Here is an 18,781-nt window from a genome sequence, read left to right on the forward strand (position 1 = left end):
TTTTTAGAGGTGAAGATTGGTTTTAAAGGCGAATTTTATTTCTTGTTCTTGCTTGGTTTGTTTCCCTTATCTTCTTCTTGCACTTTTCATCCACCACTTCATCATTTCCATTGATAGGCTGAAGTTGAGAGATATATGTGTAGATTTCATGATAGGACACTTGCAGAGGCAGAAATAAGCTAGACTACCCTAGGATTGAAGTTGGGAGATATAAGTGTAGTCCATCCTAAGGTAACGAAGAGGCAAAAATAAGTGGTAGTCCCACTCTAAGGATTGAAGTTTGGAGATTGATAAGTGTAGGGATAGGATTTGGAGAGGCAGAAATAAGCTAGATTCTATCGATAGAAAGAAGTTTGGAAATTGATAAATGTAGTCCATATCATTTAGAACAAAGGGGTAGAAATAAGTGTTTAGGATGGTAGATGTTAGTGCAAGCAAGAACCCAAAGGGAACAAATGCTAAAAAAGACAAAAAAGACATGATGCCTAAGACCACCTTCTTCTCGAAAGTGAGGCAAATAAGTGATACCAATATCAACACACTGAACATGGTACAGTTGTGATGGAACCCAGAAATTCGTTATTCTATTCATGTGAACGAATGTTGTGGAGAGGTTTCTTTCTTATATTTTGATGAGGAAATGATGTGTAGAAGAAGCACGCTATGATATTTGGTCACCCACTTAAATGGGCATTACTTAATTCAGTTTGCAGCAGGGGCACCTACATTATTAGTCTGAGAGGTTTTAAGTGTATTGTTCATATATTTCTCTTCAAAGGAAATATTCAGTTAAAGAATAATCATGAAGAAGCTTCTTCTCAGCTTTCAAATCTGTTGTTGCAAAAGTTGGGTCAAATCTGAATCACCTTGAAAGGATGTAAAGATACTCTCATACAAGAACCTGCAGGAGTTAGGAATCATCAGTCAATTAATACACTGGATTATTTATGATTAAGTTAGCATGTTGATGCTGGGTTGACTAGATTTCGATTGGTCAAAGGAATAGTCTGGCTAGGCCTCTTATTGTTGATAAAGTTCATCTTAGAAGGTAATATAGCACGTACAGAATTATCCATGGTCTGAGAGAGCACTTTGTAATTGTAGTTCAGTACAAGATGGCACTACGGAGTTAATGAAAACAGAGAAAATGTGTGCAAAATCCCAGTTTCTTATCTCAAGTTTCAATTATGAAATAGATCTACTTTCCCACTTTGGTGGTTTTATGCGCCAGCAGCAGTGGAAGAGGTATTCTTCTTTCCTGAAAGTTAAAGGACCATGCGTAACATTGCTAACAAGAGTCGGGAAAAGATGATTACTGTTTTGCTAAAAAGCCTGGAACTACTGCCCAGAAAATAGTTATATACAGTACCGTTAAAGATTGAGATTAACAATATTTAAGGAGCTATCATCGAGAGGGGTGCCAATATGTGTTTTTAGAATCGCACAGTGATTATAAATGGTGAATGACTGCAAAGTCAGAAACTTAAGCATTGACAGCATCAGATATATCTGCGATAGAAAGACACCCGAGTCTGAAAACATATGGTTGAGGGGAGATCTTTATTGAAGATTGAGGAATTTTGATTAATATTTTGCGTGCTTATTTATGTGTTGTTTGATCGCAGGTCTGTGTGCTGCAAGGGCAACAGCAGATTGCGATTGGAACTAATTGCCGGCAGCTTCAGTTTGATCGCAATTGTTTGAAAAGGGATGAAGGCCTCCTTGCGTATGAGAAACGTCATAGTTCTGGTCGCACATGAGGGGTTTTGAGGCATGAGCAGAATGTATGCACGTTTGGGTGAAGGATGCCATCTGTGCAGATAATGGTGAAAGTGCTCACATAATGTTGAGCGATTCAGAATGCAGTGCGAATATCAATGGCAGAGGCAAGCGTTGGAGTTTATCGGCATGGATGGAAATGTCCATATTCGAATTTTGATGATTTAATTAGCAGGCAGGCAGTTGTGAAATATTAGTGTTTTAATAAAAATTTATTACAATGGGCGGTTAGTCGTTAGTTTTGAATAGCTATGTTATTAAAACATGACTTTTCAAAGAGACGTAACCTTTCAAAGTATGACTCTTCGTAGTCTATATATATGTGAAATGTAAATCAAGTAAGATATCATAAAAAGGGAGGAATTGGTCATTATTCAGCAAAAATGTATTGAAATTTTTATCTTCTAAAGGAGAAATTAGAGTTACGAACTAAGCAGAGAGAATTGTAAATTTTCTGAGCATTAATTCAAGCATTGTGTGGTTCGAACTGTGCTGAATAGAGCATCAGAAAGTTGAGTGTCTTCAGCACGATTTGTCCAGCAATTAAATCAGTAAGAAATTCTATTTATTTTAGAGTTGAAAATATATAGAACTCGTCCTTTATGGTTTTATTGTCCATTTGTTTCTAATTTATCAATTTGATAAGTACATTAAATTGTTTGCTGTTATTCAGATTTGATCAATACAAATAGTGCAGGATATAATTTCAATCCCATTGTTTGTAGCTATTGTGTCCGCATAATGGTTAAACCATAATAGACTAGTCTGAATACGTTACAGTGTGACAATTTGTGGCATTAAGTTGATTAAGTTATTGACAAATACTTTATCATCAATACTATAAAGTTGTATGTAAGTAATATATGTTTGACTCTATCACCCAATTAGAATTCAGCACTGATCATAAACTTGCTCATTAATTTTGAATCTAATGCTGGCGTATCTCTATCCTTTTTCTTTGAAGATCTGATTTCATATAGTAATTTGTTTTAACTTTTCTATTTTCAGCATACAACTCTCATAAATAATCAAAGTCTGAAGTTATTAATCGCAATTAGAAGTCTTCCTTGATGCTTGCCAATTGAGGAGTCTATTTGATTTCAATAATCTGCTATAAATCATCTTCGAATTGAGTTTTGCCATCCAGGATTTAGGTAAACAGGCCTTGGTCCAGCAGAACCAAAAGCGCAGAGGATTGAAGTCAATCCTGTCAAGTTGGCCAAAATCAGTTAGATACCCAGCATCGAGCAGGCAAGGCTCGTAGGTTTCTAACCAGTGATTTTGATTACCAACAAGTTGAAGGATAGATTGAAGGACTATTCCCCATGGCAAAGAAGATCTGCAAGAGCGGAATTGTACACATGGCGGCTTTCCCTCCTACCTTGCCTTGTCCGGAATTGGTAATGGAGTGTGCATCCTGGTTTGATATTGTTACCAAGTCCATCGTTTTTTATGAAGGGAAGAAAGTGTTGGCTAACATCAATGGACAAGTGGTCAAAGAAGTATTCAATATTCCCCAGCATAAAGGCATGACACTGGTAATAATGGATCAGGTAGCCAAGTTATCTCAAGATAATCAGGAGGCCTACTTCATTCATTTAAAGTAAAAATGGTTACACGAAGACAAGAAGGGAGTTACCAAGCCATCAAGGCTCACCAGGTCAGATTTCAAATCAAAATATGATGACCTTATTGTGCTTCTTAGCCAAATCATGGGTTGGCTCAAGGTATGCAATTTGAGAGCTGGATGTACTATTTTATTGATGAAATTGAATATGGAAAGAGAAAATTTGATTGGGCTAGAATTATAAGTGAAAACTTAGAGTTTCAACTTAGGATAGTGCAAAATCAAAAACAATTCTAAATGGGATCTTATCTTTTCCATCTGATTGCGAGACTATATGAAAATCTTGGACTTAAGTCCTTAGGAGTGATTGGCAATGGGCCTAGGTAATGTTTGGTGCATGAGTGTTATCCACAACTTCATTTGCACAACACCAAAGATTATAAGATGTTTTATGACGCCTTTTCCATGAAGACGGTAAGGATATTACAAGGGAAACCTGCTAAGAGGCTCTCATTGGAAGTGGAAGCAAAAGTTCAAAAGTATGGGAGTTGGTCCATCCAATTTTCACAATTCACATATATTAGAGTGGCAAGAAGTACCGTTTGTCCCAAGAGACTTCCAAGGTACCCACCCGACAAGATAGTTTTGATGGAGTTGGCTAGGCAACTTGAGCATTATGACAAAATGATGAAACTTAAAGGTGAGATAGGGATTACCTTCTCATTTGGAATAGGCAATGATACTTGCCCCAATCCTGTTGCCTTTGTAGCTGTGGAAGAGTTAGAATGGTATCATCTAGAATGGTGTAGAGCAAGATAGGGATTCGATCCTTATGGTCTTATCAAGGCATCTCATGAAGGGGCATTCAAACATATTCCTACTATAGAATATTTTTGGGCCAATGCACAGGATGACTTTCATTTGAGAAAGCTAGATTTCTCAAGATTGTCAGTGGACATGATGAGGGCAATCAGATGGAGAGACCTTGATATTCCCAATCAGCTAGAAGGTGATGAGAAGGTGCTAAGGGAAGATTATGATATATTGGATGGAACGGAATTAGGTCTAGTGGATTGGGATGATCATTAGGATCCTTCCTTAGAGGGAATTACAAGGACAATTGATCTACACACAGAGTTGTGGTATAGTGAGAAGTTAAGGCAATTATAAAGTCAGAAGGTATGCCTTACTTATGAGAAGGTGAAACCGGAGGAAGAAGGTCCAGTGGAGTTAGTCGGACAGAAAGGTGGGGGCAATAGCCAGCAACCAAGAGTAGTTAAGGACAAGAAGAGAAATTTGGAGGTTGAGAAAAGTAAAGAACACCAGGAGCCTCCAACAAAGAAACATAATGCAACACTGTCAAGGGAGAGCATAATTGAGGCTAAGAGCCAAGGGGTTAATAAAAGTGGACAAAGGGTCTCAGTAGAGGTAAGCTCTAATTCAGAATCAAGTGGTTACAATAATAGTACTGAGTACTCTCATCTCCTAGAGAACCAACACGGAGATGGTGTGATAGTTACTAGTGAAGAAGAGGATAGGCCAATTGATATTGAGGAAATAAGCCAAGTGCCTGAGGCTGTTGGTGATGCTTTGCTAGTCAAACCAAATCCAAATTTGGGGAGATGCACTACACCACTATGGTTAAGGAAAATGCTTATGCCAAGAGGTGAGGTGGTGATTGTCTGAACAGTTGAAGATATTCAAGGGTTAGTGGAAAAGGAAGATAGTGAGAAACATAAAAAAATTGCAAAAGTGGTGGCAAAGGTAATCAGGAGCGATGATGATGGTCACCGAAAAGTTCAGATTGCTATACCAAAGGTTAGCAAGGCAGTGGAAGAGATTGTAGCCCAGGAGTATGAGATAGTAGAGCATAACTTGGGAAGAATTACGGATGACATGGAATGTGAGGAGATCCAGGAAGGCATGGCTTCAATTAGAGAGAGGTTAAGGAAGGCGAATGAGAGGATTGTAAAGTTGGAGGCCGAAAACAAGTATTGGAGAGATTGCCAGCCTATCCAACAATTGCACCAGGCAGCCCTAAAGCAAGACAACAAGAGCAACATAGAAGAGATATTGGCTCAACTGCGCGAAGTCAAAGATTGGACCAGTGATATAATTCAAGATGGGCGAAATTTCTTGCCTTTCTTTATCTCGAAATTTAGGTCATTGGTGGCTATTAGAGACAAATTTAGAACATTTGAAGGGGAGTGGAAGGATTTCCTTCCAGTCAAGGACTTAGCCATTCCCAAGCTGCAGACATTTATTGGGCTACCAGAGAGATATTTGGAAAGAACCAAGTGGATGGATGGAGGAATGAGTACGGTGGAGTCTTGGTTTGTTGCCTTGACTATCAGATTGAGGATACTTGAAGAGATACAAAATGAGATTGCACAGCATAGCCCAGGCGTTCACACTTCCATTTCAACCATGATGAGCGATGTTGGGACTGCACTTGATTTTGAAGATATCAAAGAGGAGAACGTCAATGAGACAGGATTTGGATCAAGATTGGATGAGTTGGGGAAGGTTGCCATTAAGAAGAAGCTATTAAGCACCCTTGCCTCCCTCAATGCCTTTATCGAATATGCGAAAGAATATGAGAAGGATCATGAGAAGACACTGCAAGCAGCAAGGAACATGATGAATTCAGTTGAGCTCAAGATGAAGCACACGCCTTGCCCTCCCATGAAGGAAGTCAACGACAAGCTAGCCAAGTTCATTTCTTTAGGTAAGAAGATGAAAGAAAAGGGTAGAATTATATTAGATCATTTGATGTAAGCCCAAGTGGCAAATTCTCCTTCTTCTTGGGTAGGATAGGTGTCCGATTTTGATTGGCTACCATTTTGGTGCCTTTTCATTAGTTGCCACATTTTTTTTCATTGGTCCATTGATGAGGTGGCGTCTTCTCATTGGCCGATGGAGTGGCAACCCTAATTAGGGTTTCTAGGATTCAATCTAGATCTTTGATTTTACCTCTTAATCTCTGTCGTTGGTTGTAATTTTGGCCCCTATATAAGGCCATTTGCTCTCATTTGTAAAGGGTTGAAGAAAATTGTTGCTTAAGATAATTCCAAAATTACTTCTCTTATAATTGTCGTGACTTGCATAGTGATAAGAACATTTGGTGTTATTGCATGGTTTCTATTTCCAATAGTTAGAGTTAAATTCCATTAAAGTTGTTAAAGTAGATTTCATTTCAAGAAAGTTGTTAAGTAAGAGTAAGAGCAGATGGATAGTTGCATAGTGATATTAGTGGATGTTTGATAGGTATCTATAAACTAGGCCACTAGCATCCTAATGGCTGGTTAGGAAGCCTTGCGTGGTAATCTAGTCTTTTTCCCTTGAAACATTGCATCTATGGAGGTAGAGCCACTGGTAAGCTTTCATCAGATTTGATCCCTATCCATTTGCTAATCTCTCCATTCATCGGACTAGAAGTAAAGCAGCAAGTAGTTCAGTAGTTGGAGTTCATTTAAGAAGAAAGTAAAAAAAGGAGAAACATCATTGGCTGACATACCCTCCATCATCATCACCATCAACATCATTTGGCACTCATATACTTTACAAAGCTAGATTTCATCATCATCACAGCAAAGTCCAACATCCTTGAATGAATAACATAAGCCCGCCTACATGATTAACCAGCAAATCACATTAATATAACTGAGTTAGTATCCACAGGTGTAAGGAACATTGTTTTTCTCATGTCTTCATGAGTATTTACTTTTCAAGAGAGGGATTGAGTGTTTGATATTCCATATCAAGTATTCAATTGCTATATGTTATGTAGTGGTACAAAATATACATCAACAATCGGGATGTACATCCCTGATCTATATCGATCATATGTGCATCAGGATGGATTGTGTGAAATGATCCACTACTATCAGAGGATATGAATGAATTGTTTAGCATGTAATCATGCCCGATAACCATTGGGTGCATTTGAAAAAAGGCACAATGGTTAATCCACAAACTATCGGATTTGTTTGTTAATCAGAATTTCCCTTCACGTCTCTTCAAAGAGACATTTGCATCTTGAAACTTTTGGGGACAAAACTGAGTATCTGCTACTTTTTAATGCAGTATTTTTTTTAGCATTTTTATATGATGATGGAAACTGGTATATATTTTTCTTAACAGCTGTTCTCTGCTATCTCCTAAAAAATGGCTCAAAAGTGCACTCCAGTACTGGAAACATGTACAGCTATCCCTATCCTCAAAGCTCACTGTGACATAAAATTTGGGTACTGGCTAAATTGAAAACTAAAATGTAACTCCTATAACTCTTATAAAAGCAATTATGAAAAAGAAAACTAAGTGTTTCCCTTGAGAAATTGTGTGTCTTAGTTTTCTGTTTGGACGTTTCCTAAACTTTGAAGTATAACTAAGAAGACACATACTTGCATCTTGAAACATTTGGGGACCAAACTGAGTATCTGCTACTTTTTAATGCAGTGTTATTTAGCATTGGTATATGATACTGGAAACTGGTATCTATTTTTTTCAACAGCCGTTTTCTGCTATCTCCCCCTGGAAAAGCTCAAAAGTACCCCAGTACTGAAAACGTGTATGCCATCCCTACCCTCAAAACTCACTGAAACATAAAATTTGGGCATTTTGTTAAAGATTCTGGGTTTTGCTTATGTTAGTTGTAAGTTTGGATTTGTCTTAGGCATTTTGTTAAACAGTATATTTATATGGACAGCAGTGGGCAGGAATGCTTCAAAGAATCTGACCTCAATGAGGAAGATGATATGTGAAATTTGTGTTTTAGTTCTCCTTGTTTTGTGATGTTGCCTAGAAGAGAATAAAAAGGATTTAGTGTAATATATTGTGGTTTTGGGTATGATGACAAGACGCTTCCAGTCTGCCAGGGGACATTTGTTTTTATTTGTAATCGAACAGGTAAACACTTAACTACAGTAAGGTTCTGTCATGAGCTAGTGAATTTGATCACATTCACTCCATTGCACACAATAGCTGACTCTAATTTAGCATTCAGACTTACGCATATATTTTCATTCACATGGAGGTGGCATTGTGTGATGATTGGGTAATGACCAGTCCTCATTCATATTTCCTTAAAATATGTCTAAAGCCTTTTCACAAATCCATTGTGTGCAGATTTTACGAGTCATGGTGGGGTGACACTAGATTTGTTTCAGGCATTTTGTTAAACAGTTCGTGGGCTCTGTTGATAGTTTGATATTTTGCATACATGTTTAATTCGAGAAAGGTTCTTACTTAAATACTTTGATATCAAATGGCACCTGTTTAAGTTTATAACCCTTACGACATGAGTTTTTTTCTTGGTTTGAAAATGATTTTGGGGATTTAATACTCTAGGGGATTCTATCATAATGCACCATTAGAAAATGATTGATATAAGTTATGTTAGTTGTAAGTTTGTGTTTAGCTTATGAGCTCAAAAAATGAGATTGTTTCAAGGTTATAAAATAGTCACAAATTATGGTTCATTACGCTGACTATAACCAGTTAAAATTTTTAGCCAGGCTACTTTGAAGATGGGTTCAAACTATTCGCATTAATTTTATATGTTCATGCCAGAAATAAAGTATTCTATTTGTAACCTCACCTGACGCGAACCAAAATAAAAATTCGCAAAATTCTGATTAAAAAGCAAAAAACAAAATAATTCTGAGTTGTCACCAGTGGATTGCTTATGCTTATCTACGTTAACTGGTAAGGGTATGATTTAAGGGTTAGGACAACCTTGCCTGCCTTAGCTGTTAGCCTGTTACAGATAATTTAAAAAAAATCTGGGGCAGTTTTAGGGAGACAAATTACAAGTGATTAAGCAATAATTTCTAGTAAAAGAAGAAATGCTTTTTATTGCAGTTTAATTATATGGTCAGCAGTGGGCATGAATGCTTCAAAGAATCTGACGTCAACGAGGGAGATGATATGTGAAATTTGTGTTTTTCTTCTCCTTATTTTGTGATGTTGCCAAGAGGAGAATAAATAGGATTGTGTTATATATTGTGATTTTGGGTATGCTGTAGAATTAATTGCTTTGGGGAAGTTATGCCTTCATACGTTGTTCATCATCTTAGTTTTATTACTAAATGTTTCTGTCCCATTTCCTTGTGATTGCAGGTTTTCACATGGTCTGTTTCATTTTAAACATTATTGTTATTATTTTTACTATTATGACATTTGATCCTATCTTACCTCGTTCAACCAACAAACCTATAACAAAGGATGGAAGTGACTTAGAGTCTGAAAAGCAACGGAAAATTGAGCAAGAAGATGTTCCAATTTCATGATTTTCGACGAGTTCATATGTTTCTGAAACGTTCAAATCAATAGACTTCAGTTAGCCAACCAGTAGAAATGCGAGGTAGTTATTGTCTAAAAAATTGAGTTATCTGATTAAATGGTATGTATTATCTAACATTAAGGTTCTTTCTATATATGGCATGCCATGTATACTAATTGTTGTAGGCTGGAGAGTATTGATGTATTTACAGAACAACAAAGGTTACGCAAGGTAACATCAAGACAAAATGCTGCCCACTCAAGTCACTGGCAGTTCTTTCAGTTGGCAAATCTAAATGAGGGAGTAGGCCAAGCATTGACCTTGTGAGAACCAATTGATCAACATTTCCAGAAATTCTTATTTGTTTTCTTCATCATTTAAATGATTAGGCCACCTGTATTGTGTACATGTTGATGCTGTTTATTAAGGGAGATTCTATTGATCAAGAATATTGAGAGAGACTAACACTTTGAAATCTATGAATCTACTGAGTGCTACCATTTAATTTTTTTCAAAAGATTTTTTTTTTAAATTTTTAAAAATATAGATAGAATATTTGGTGGAATTTTTAAATTTAAATAATAAATAAAAATTATTTTATGATATGGAGTTTTTTGAAATGCCAATTTATATTACTCTCAATTAATCATTTTTCAACATATACACAAAATTGTCTATATTTTCTTCCTAAATACTATGCAAAAATATCCATAATCTTTATTTGTTTATTAAGTTTAAATAATAGTTAAAAAATTAAAATTTTATATAACTGCTTTCTAGAAGTGAATTTATCCTTAAGAATTAATTTAGTATTTAGATTGGTGCAGCTATGCTTATTGATTTTTCTTATGATAGATAATAAAATCTTTGATAAAACCATCTAAATGAAATCAACTTATGATTATAAATAAAGAATATGTAACACATTGTAGAATAGAACATAAATATATATATTGATATTGACTTAGATTAAATTATTTAGATTGGTGCAGCTATGCTTATTGATTTTTCTTATGATAGATAATAAAATCTTTGATAAAACCATCTAAATGAAATCAACTTATGATTATAAATAAAGTAAAGAATATGTAACACATTGTAGAATAGAACATAAATATATATATTGATATTGACTTAGATTAAATTATGAAGTCGTGATAATAAAAATAGTACTTTTAATTAATTAAATTTCTTGAATGCATATAAGTTTGAAAGGGTATGCAAATTTATGAAAGTTGACTCTTGAAATTGTTAAATTTGAATTTGATTGTTGTAGGTCTTAGTTTATGAAGGAATCTTAACTACCAAAAATAAGATTTATGCAAAGTATTTGCTTTGATATTTAATAGTCAATGAGCCTTAATTTTTTTTAGTAGTGTCTTTCAATAATGTGTTGGATCATTAAGATCAAGTTCTTCAAAGTTAGGCTCATGGATCAATAAATTTTAAGAGTGAGTGAAGATTTAAAGCTAATGCACACTTCTTGTCTACCACAAAGTTTACATACCTAAAGTAAACCAATTTTGACCTTTATTTATAACATAAAGAATCACAAGTATGAATCTCTAAATGTTTACGATTGTATGAGTGTTTGCATATATTGTATAACCTCCTAAGGTGGGAACACAACTACGAGATGCCCAAACAAGGGTCTCAATGAAAAAATATTGATGGGGTACCCATGTACAAAGATTGTCTCAAAATAAAAGAGAAGAGAACCCAATGGAAAACAAAAATCTCTCCCATAAGAGGAAAATGCATGAATGGCTAATTAGCCCCTTTGAAGAAATTACTTATACATCCAACAAAGTTTGAAGATAGATGTACTTTCTCTTGGTGAAGGTCTCAATGAACCTTTTGCAATCTATTTTACTATCAAATAGTGGTATAAACCAATGGTCTAATCCTAAATTGGCTTGTGATAAAATGAATGTAAATCTTAATGTGTTTGGTCTACTATTGATGAATTAGGTTCTTTAAAGTCTAGATGACATTTAGTTTTGTAGAAAATGATTGGTGGTCTTAGTAGTAGCATCAATAGCCCCTCAATGCTTACCTTCAATTGACATTTATTGTTGTTTGGTCTATTAATGATGGATTAGATTCTTTAAGGTCTAGATAACATTTATTGTTGTGGAAAATGACTGGCGATCTTAGTGGTAGTGACAATAGCCCCTTGATGCTTACCTTCAATTGAATAGATAACGATGGAACATTGATTCTTCTACCAACAAATGAGACCCAAACCAAGTTGAAATTGTTGCTAGGCATGTATTTGCAATTATTAAGAGTGTCATCTTGATAAAATTCATTTGTATCCAACTCGCACAAATTTTTATTTAAGATACAATTCAAAAGAAGCATTAACAATCTAAGTAGTTCTAAGTTAATGTGTCAATTTTTAGACATGTACATAATATTCAACAATCTTGATAATTGTAATGTCCCCTCTCTAAAATAGAATTTAATAATATAAAAGTAATTAAATGCAATACAATAAAAGGTCAAGAGATATGTAATGAAAAGAAGTGACTGCCTCAAAATACAATATAAAAAGGAGGAGAAATCATTTGAAAGGAGATAAGGAGGAAGAGAGAATATGAATTAAAGAAGGATTAATTAAAGAATAAAGAAATTTAAAGTAAATAAAGAAGTGACTCTTTCAAAAGGTGGAAAAGGTTGTAATTATTTCAAAGGGTTATGATTATGATGGGTTTACTCTTCAAAATCAAGTGGTTATGATGGGTTGTGACTCTTCAAGAGGGTTGTGCCTCTTGAAAATGGTTGTAATTATGAAGGTTTGTGACTCTTCAAAAGGGTTATGAACACAAAAAGTTGGGACTTTGAAAGGGTTATAATTATAAAGGATTGTGACTCTTTAAAGGGTTGTAATTATGGAGGCTTGTAACTCTTGAAAAGAGGGACCAATACGAAGGATTGTGACTCTTTCGAAAAAGAAAACATACGATGAAGAGGTGTGACCTCTCTCTCTCACATGGGAAGATATAAAGGGGAGGAAGAGTTAATAAATAATGGAATTAAAAACTTATCTCTTCTCTCAGTCCATAAAGATTGAAATATTTAATAAGAAGAGAATTCTAATTCTTAATTATTTGGCTAATTATGATTAGTTTCTCATTTGTTAAGAAGTAGAATATTAAACATTCTCTAATACAAGAGACATTCGAAATTCATAACCTAATCCTTAATCATTGCTATACCCACTTAAGAGGATAGGTTGGTGTTTTCTAGGGAGAGATAAAGTAAATCCTCACATGGTAAGTGAATTCCAAGATGATAAGGACATATATCTAGTTCCTTCAAGGAAAAGTCCCAAGATGGGTATGAGAATACATATTGAATGCCTTAAGGGAGCCTCTTGTAAATTGGTGTCCAAGTACCCTATGAGAATTAACTCCCCATCCCCTTATGGCTCATGATTAGGAGATTAGTAAGGAATTGAGGCTCAAGCATGTTAACTATTTCACGTATTATGAATCATTCATTATTGTTTCTTACTTTAGTTCAATTTAAATGCATGGTGGTATATGTTAATCATTGGGAATTGCTAATCTTTTAGTAGGGAACACTACATAGACTAAGTAAATTGTAGTATCCAAGTGCAATACAAACCCTAGTTGGTAATTTTAGGGAAAATCAAGTAGAGTCCTAGTTGGGGACATTAGAATAATCCATAATTAAGTACATGATAGGAAAATGAAAAAATCACTAGTTAGTGAAAACATGAATATAAGAAACAAACATCAGATAACCAAAATATTGCATAAACAAAATTTCCATTGAATGTTAATTCTCTCTTCATTGTTAAGTTGAGAACATTAGAAAGAGACATGAAAGTTAAGGTTTTCAATATCCAATGAAGTCTAAGAAGCTCTCATAAAGGACTTTACAATAAAATAGAAAAGTATTGTAGGTGTTTGAAATGTCAATTTATATCACGTAGAATTAATTGGTTTTTTTTTTATAGAAAAGGGATTGAAGCCAAACATTAATATTAAATATCAAGCAAAAATGAAACAAATTGTTCAAGAGAAGTTTATAGACAGATCTAAACTATACATACAAACCAAACAAAAAATACTACACCATAACCAAATTTGCTTGCCAAGAAATAGATACTAACCAAATCTCTGGTAAATGCTTATTGGTTTTATAGGAAGAGTCTACACAAAATCAAACATGCTAATTATGCAATTGCTAAATTAAAAAAACTAAATAGCCTATGTGAAAGAAGTCATTTTTAACAAAGAAAGCTATCAATTTTTTTTTTTAAATGAGCATGCATTTGTAAACAATTGTATTTGTGGTCAATTATGGGTTGTGTCATGACCAAATTACTCTACCTCCATCACTAAGGATGTTTCTTCTTCAAAATTGAATAATGGTTCATAGAGTAAGGATGGACCTCATTCTTGTGCTTTGTCCTACCACCACTTTTTGTAGTGCTTTTATGTCTTGTTCTACTTGAGTACCTTCTTACTCCTCCAATTTATCTAAGAAATCTCCAATCCAAGTCCATCAAGCTTCTCAGCATATTTATATTTGTAGACTTGTGCCTCATCCTCATTGATGTTGTTACTGATTGGCTTGCATAAAAATATTAGTAATGCCAAGGACCATTTTCAAAAATCTTACACTCCTTTTCATGATGCTAATTCTTGATTCCTTCAATTTGCATTCCCATCCAGTTAATACAAAATATATTCTTATACAATTGCCATAGTTTTTCCTTCAAACTTGAGCTTGTTTGACATCTTACCACTCACTTTCATTGCAATTACATAGTCAAAGGGAAGAGGAATTGTTAATTTTATATTAAAGTTGATAATTATATCATGAAGACCAAGTAAATACTTATTCTCAAGTAATTTGTCATCTTCCCATTTTAAGATAGAATTTTGATAATAATAAAATATTAAATAGGGGTGACCTCCATATATGAGGTCTTATGTTCCACTCTCACCTACTAATATATGTGGTCTAGCCACTTTGCCTAAATAAATAATGATAATAAAATTATATAGTACAATTAATATTGAAATATAAAAAATAATAATAATATTTATTTGATAGGTAAAATAACAACAAATATTATTATAATAATATAAATCATAATTATCATTGATCCTACGAGTCTCAATAGCATTAATAAAGCAAACACTTAGCATACCAAGGTGTTGTCTTTGATTGACAACCGATAAAGAAGAAGAAGGTATACCATCTCATGACCATTGGTAGACATCTACACTATTTGGATAGAGTGTGAAGACGAGGACAAGGAAGAGCGATGAAGCACAATCAGCACAACAAGTCTCCATTGATGTGACACAACTGAGAATACATGGTCTACACTATGATGCTATTGAAGTTCAGATGGAATGATGAAAAGAAGGAAGGATAAAGAGGCTATACCTAGGCCTACTGCAAGATCGATAGGGTTACCAAGATAGACTCTACAAAGTAGGTGTGATGGGTTTTCCATGAACTTCTCAGACATGCGATTCATATTTTGATCAAATCGACATTAGGCTGGATGTTTTAGGGTTTTGACATCTAGAGGATTGACAAAAAAAATAGACACATAGTTTTAAAACTTTATTATCAGTATGTGAAGGAGTGTGTGTAGTAAATAAGGGTTTTTGTGATAAGAAGAGAGAGATTATATTGAAAGAAGTTGTTGCGTAGAAATGGAACAGAGAAACTAATGCAGATTGATGCATTGCAGACATGGTATAAAGAAGCACAAAAGAGGTGATATAATAGAGATCATAGAGGAAGCCACAACTATGAAAGAAGATCAAGATGTCTTCATGGTATACACTAGAGATCTACAAGGCAAGGCGTGCCATATAGTTTAGATCAACTTTGATGTCTTTCTTACCATTGTAATCATTTCTAAGCTCTTAACCTGACATGCTTCAGTACCAAACATATTGTAAATCCTCTAACAAAGAACCTCCTAGAAGGAGACCTTTAATCCTTTAACAGTGTAGCTTTGACCAGCTCATGTAATCCTAACAAGTTGCAGACAATTATAACTAGATGCATTCTTGGAAGGAACAACTCCAACCCTTTAATAGAGAAACTTTTTATCTTCAATGAAAGGATAATGGGTATATTATCGCCACTGTGGTTTTCATCCTCTCATCAATGGTTTCCACATATAAATCTTCATGTAACTTGATGAGCATTTTTGTGTGTGAGATTATATGATTTTTCCTTATTTTATTTATCATTGATATATTAGTTAAGTGGTTATTGCTCAGTTCACTTCAAATAATAGTTCAACAAATTGGTTGGAGAATTCATACTAATTTACCCAACCCCGCCCCCGCCCCCCCCCCCCCCCCCCACCCAACCCCTGTAGCGGTTGGGACAAAAAATTGGTATTAGAGCTTAGACCTTAGTAGTGACAAGCTTGATAGCTTGAAGGAAGATCAAGTGGTAGCCATTAGAATGAAGAAGAAACTTGACAACAATACTAAGGATCTAGAAGAACAGTTAAGAGTATTACTATCTAAGAGAAAGAAACTCATGAAGAAACTCAATGAGAGTCATGAAATTATTGAGATAATGGAAGAACATAGTGGAATGAATTTCATGAATATAGGGAAACTATCATTGATCTAATAAATTTTAAAAATATAGATATAATATTTGGTGAATTTTTTAATTTAAACAACAATTTATTTTTTAATAAAAATTATTAAAATTAACTATATGATATATAGTTTTTTGAAATGCCAATTTATATTACTCTCAATTAATCATTATTCAATATATACATAAAATTGTCTATATTTTCTTCCTAAATACTATGCAAAAAATATCCACTATCTTTATTTGCTTATTAAGTTTAAATAATAGTTAAAAAATTAAAATTTTATATAACCACTTTCTAAAAGTGAATTTATCCTGAGGAATTATCTAATTTAGTATTTAGATTGGTGGAGCTCTTATTGATTTTTCTTGAGGTAAATTATAAAATCTTTGATAAAACCATCTAAATGAAGTCAACTTATGGTTATAAATAAAGAATATGTAACACGTTGTAGAATAGAACACACACACACACACACACACATGTATGTATGTATATGTATATATACATACATACATATATACATATATGTGTGTGTGTGTGTGTGTGTGTGTGATGTATGTATGTATATGTATATATATACATACATACATATATACATATATGTGTGTGTGTGTGTGTGTGTGTGTGTGTGTGTGTGTGTGTGTGTGTGTGTGTGTGTGTGTGTGTGTGTGTTGACTTAGATTAAATTATGAGGTCATGCTAACAAAAATAGTACTTATAATTAATTAAATTGATTGAATGCATGTAAGTTTGAAAGGGTATGTAAATTTATGAAAGTTGACTCCTAACATTGTTAATTTGAATTCGATCGTTGTAGGTATTGGTTTATGAAAGAATCTTAACTACCAAAAATAAGATTTATGCAAAGTATTTGCTTTGATATTTAATAGTCAACGAGCCTTAATTTTGTTTGGTAATGTCTTTCAATAATGTGTTGGATCATTAAGATCAAGTTTATCAAAGTTAGGTTCATGGGTCAATAAATTTTAAGAGTGAGTGAAGATTTAAAGCTAATGCACACTTCTTGTCTACCACAAAGTTCTTGATTAAGGAAAACAGGTTCTAAAAGGGCACTGAAACCTGAACATAAAAAGATCAGTCTACAACAAAACACAGAAGGCTACAAACAGAGCCAGAAAGAAAAAAGAAAGAACATCTCCCTAAACAAAGATACAAATAGAAGTAAAGTCAGGGAGGGACATCAAAAAACTAGGGCAACCCACAAAAAGTCGGGGCACTCAAATGATGTCTCTCTGCATTTCAGCTGTGTTGATCTCCAACTTCGACAACTTGCCTGTTGCCTCCTTGATCTCAGAAAGCACCTGGTCTAGGGCCAGGGTATCTTTTTTCCTAGTGCTGGATCTAGTTCACTTCCTTGCACCTTCATCCAAATTCATGTCCTTTAAGTTGTGCGTGTCAGGGTCCTGCTCCTTGCCAATGCTCTGATTGTTCGCATAATGAATGAACTTCTTGATTTTCTCATTGTCCTTGAAGATGCTAGAGACCTGCTCAACTATACCTTGCATTGTCCTATCCATCGCATGAGTTTTGTTGTTGACTTCCTCCACTCTTCTATCCATACTTTGTTCATCCTCATTGACCTTGTTCTTTAAGCTATAGGTCTCCCTTTCTAGAGTGCTCATTCTATGTTTGAGATCAAGGATTTCATGGAAAAGCCACTTAGTGGTACAGAAGCTATCCACCATGCTATTTTTCACATTGTTAAGGACATCCATGTCTGGGTTCTCCTTAGTAATGCCACTGAGGATGACTAGAGTAGGATTGATCAACTCCTCTAGCCGGATTCTTCCCTCTTCATTTTCTTTGACTTGAGTTCTAGTTAGCTCCCATTTAATGCCCATATAGCCGAAGCAGTGTCAAAGTTCCTTCACACCACCTTCCTATCCTTCCCCATGACCAAGCATCTATAAGTGCTAGTGCCAAAATCTTCAAAACCTTGTTTGAGTCCCTCCCTATCGATGGGATCCCCTTCCACCTTCTCACTCTCCTCCCCGTATTTGTCCTTGTTGTCAATCAGGGTTTTCCTTTTCTGAATCCCTAACATCATGGTCTCCTTCTCTTTTCTTGTCGGTACTTTGATAGTGATGGTTCTCTTACTCTTCTTTCATTCCTTACCTTCCCCTTCCCTGATTTTCTTCTCTACCTTTGCACTATCTTCTCCCATTTCCATCCCTTCAGCCCATTCATTGTAACCTCTATTCGAAGAAGTGTCAATGTCTTGTGTGGGATTAGGGAGCATATTTTTCTCCTTGCTTTCAGTTTTGAGGGCTTTTTTTCCTTGAGCCGCATTGCAGGGTCTCAGAGTCTTCTGAATCCGTGTGCATCTCAAGACTTTCCTCTGTATTCGAAGGTGAATAAATCTCCTCAGATTCATCAAAATCCCCTTTTATTTTCTTGCCCTCTTTCCTGTCTTTGATTTGTTTACTAATAGTCCTAGCTTTGAAGTACTCATAGATTAACAACAGCAACCCCTCATGGAGTGCTAGATTCCTAGTTTTCTTTTCTT

General features: G+C 34.7%; 1 protein-coding gene across 5 annotated transcripts in view; it reads left to right on the top strand.

The window, feature by feature from the left end:
* The window catches only part of LOC149547848 (protein ZINC INDUCED FACILITATOR-LIKE 1-like), a 121,371-nt gene extending 111,225 nt beyond the window's left edge, over nucleotides 1-10,146 (top strand). For 3 of the 5 annotated variants that reach the window (XM_089791892.1, XM_089791894.1, XM_089791896.1), the window contains one exon: nucleotides 9,467-10,146. In XM_089791892.1, coding sequence (XP_089648018.1) covers nucleotides 9,467-9,636 — 170 coding nt within the window. In that variant the 3' untranslated portion in view covers nucleotides 9,637-10,146. The remainder of the gene's footprint in view (nucleotides 1-9,466) is intronic. The other 2 variants (XR_016353928.1, XR_016353929.1) reach the window with 1 other exon arrangement.
* Nucleotides 10,147-18,781: the final 8,635 nt, after the last annotated feature.

This window comes from Cupressus sempervirens, chromosome 7 (genome assembly GCF_028749045.1).
Source record: "Cupressus sempervirens isolate cs-2001-9-10 chromosome 7, ASM2874904v1, whole genome shotgun sequence".
Classification (NCBI taxonomy): Eukaryota; Viridiplantae; Streptophyta; class Pinopsida; order Cupressales; family Cupressaceae; genus Cupressus; species Cupressus sempervirens.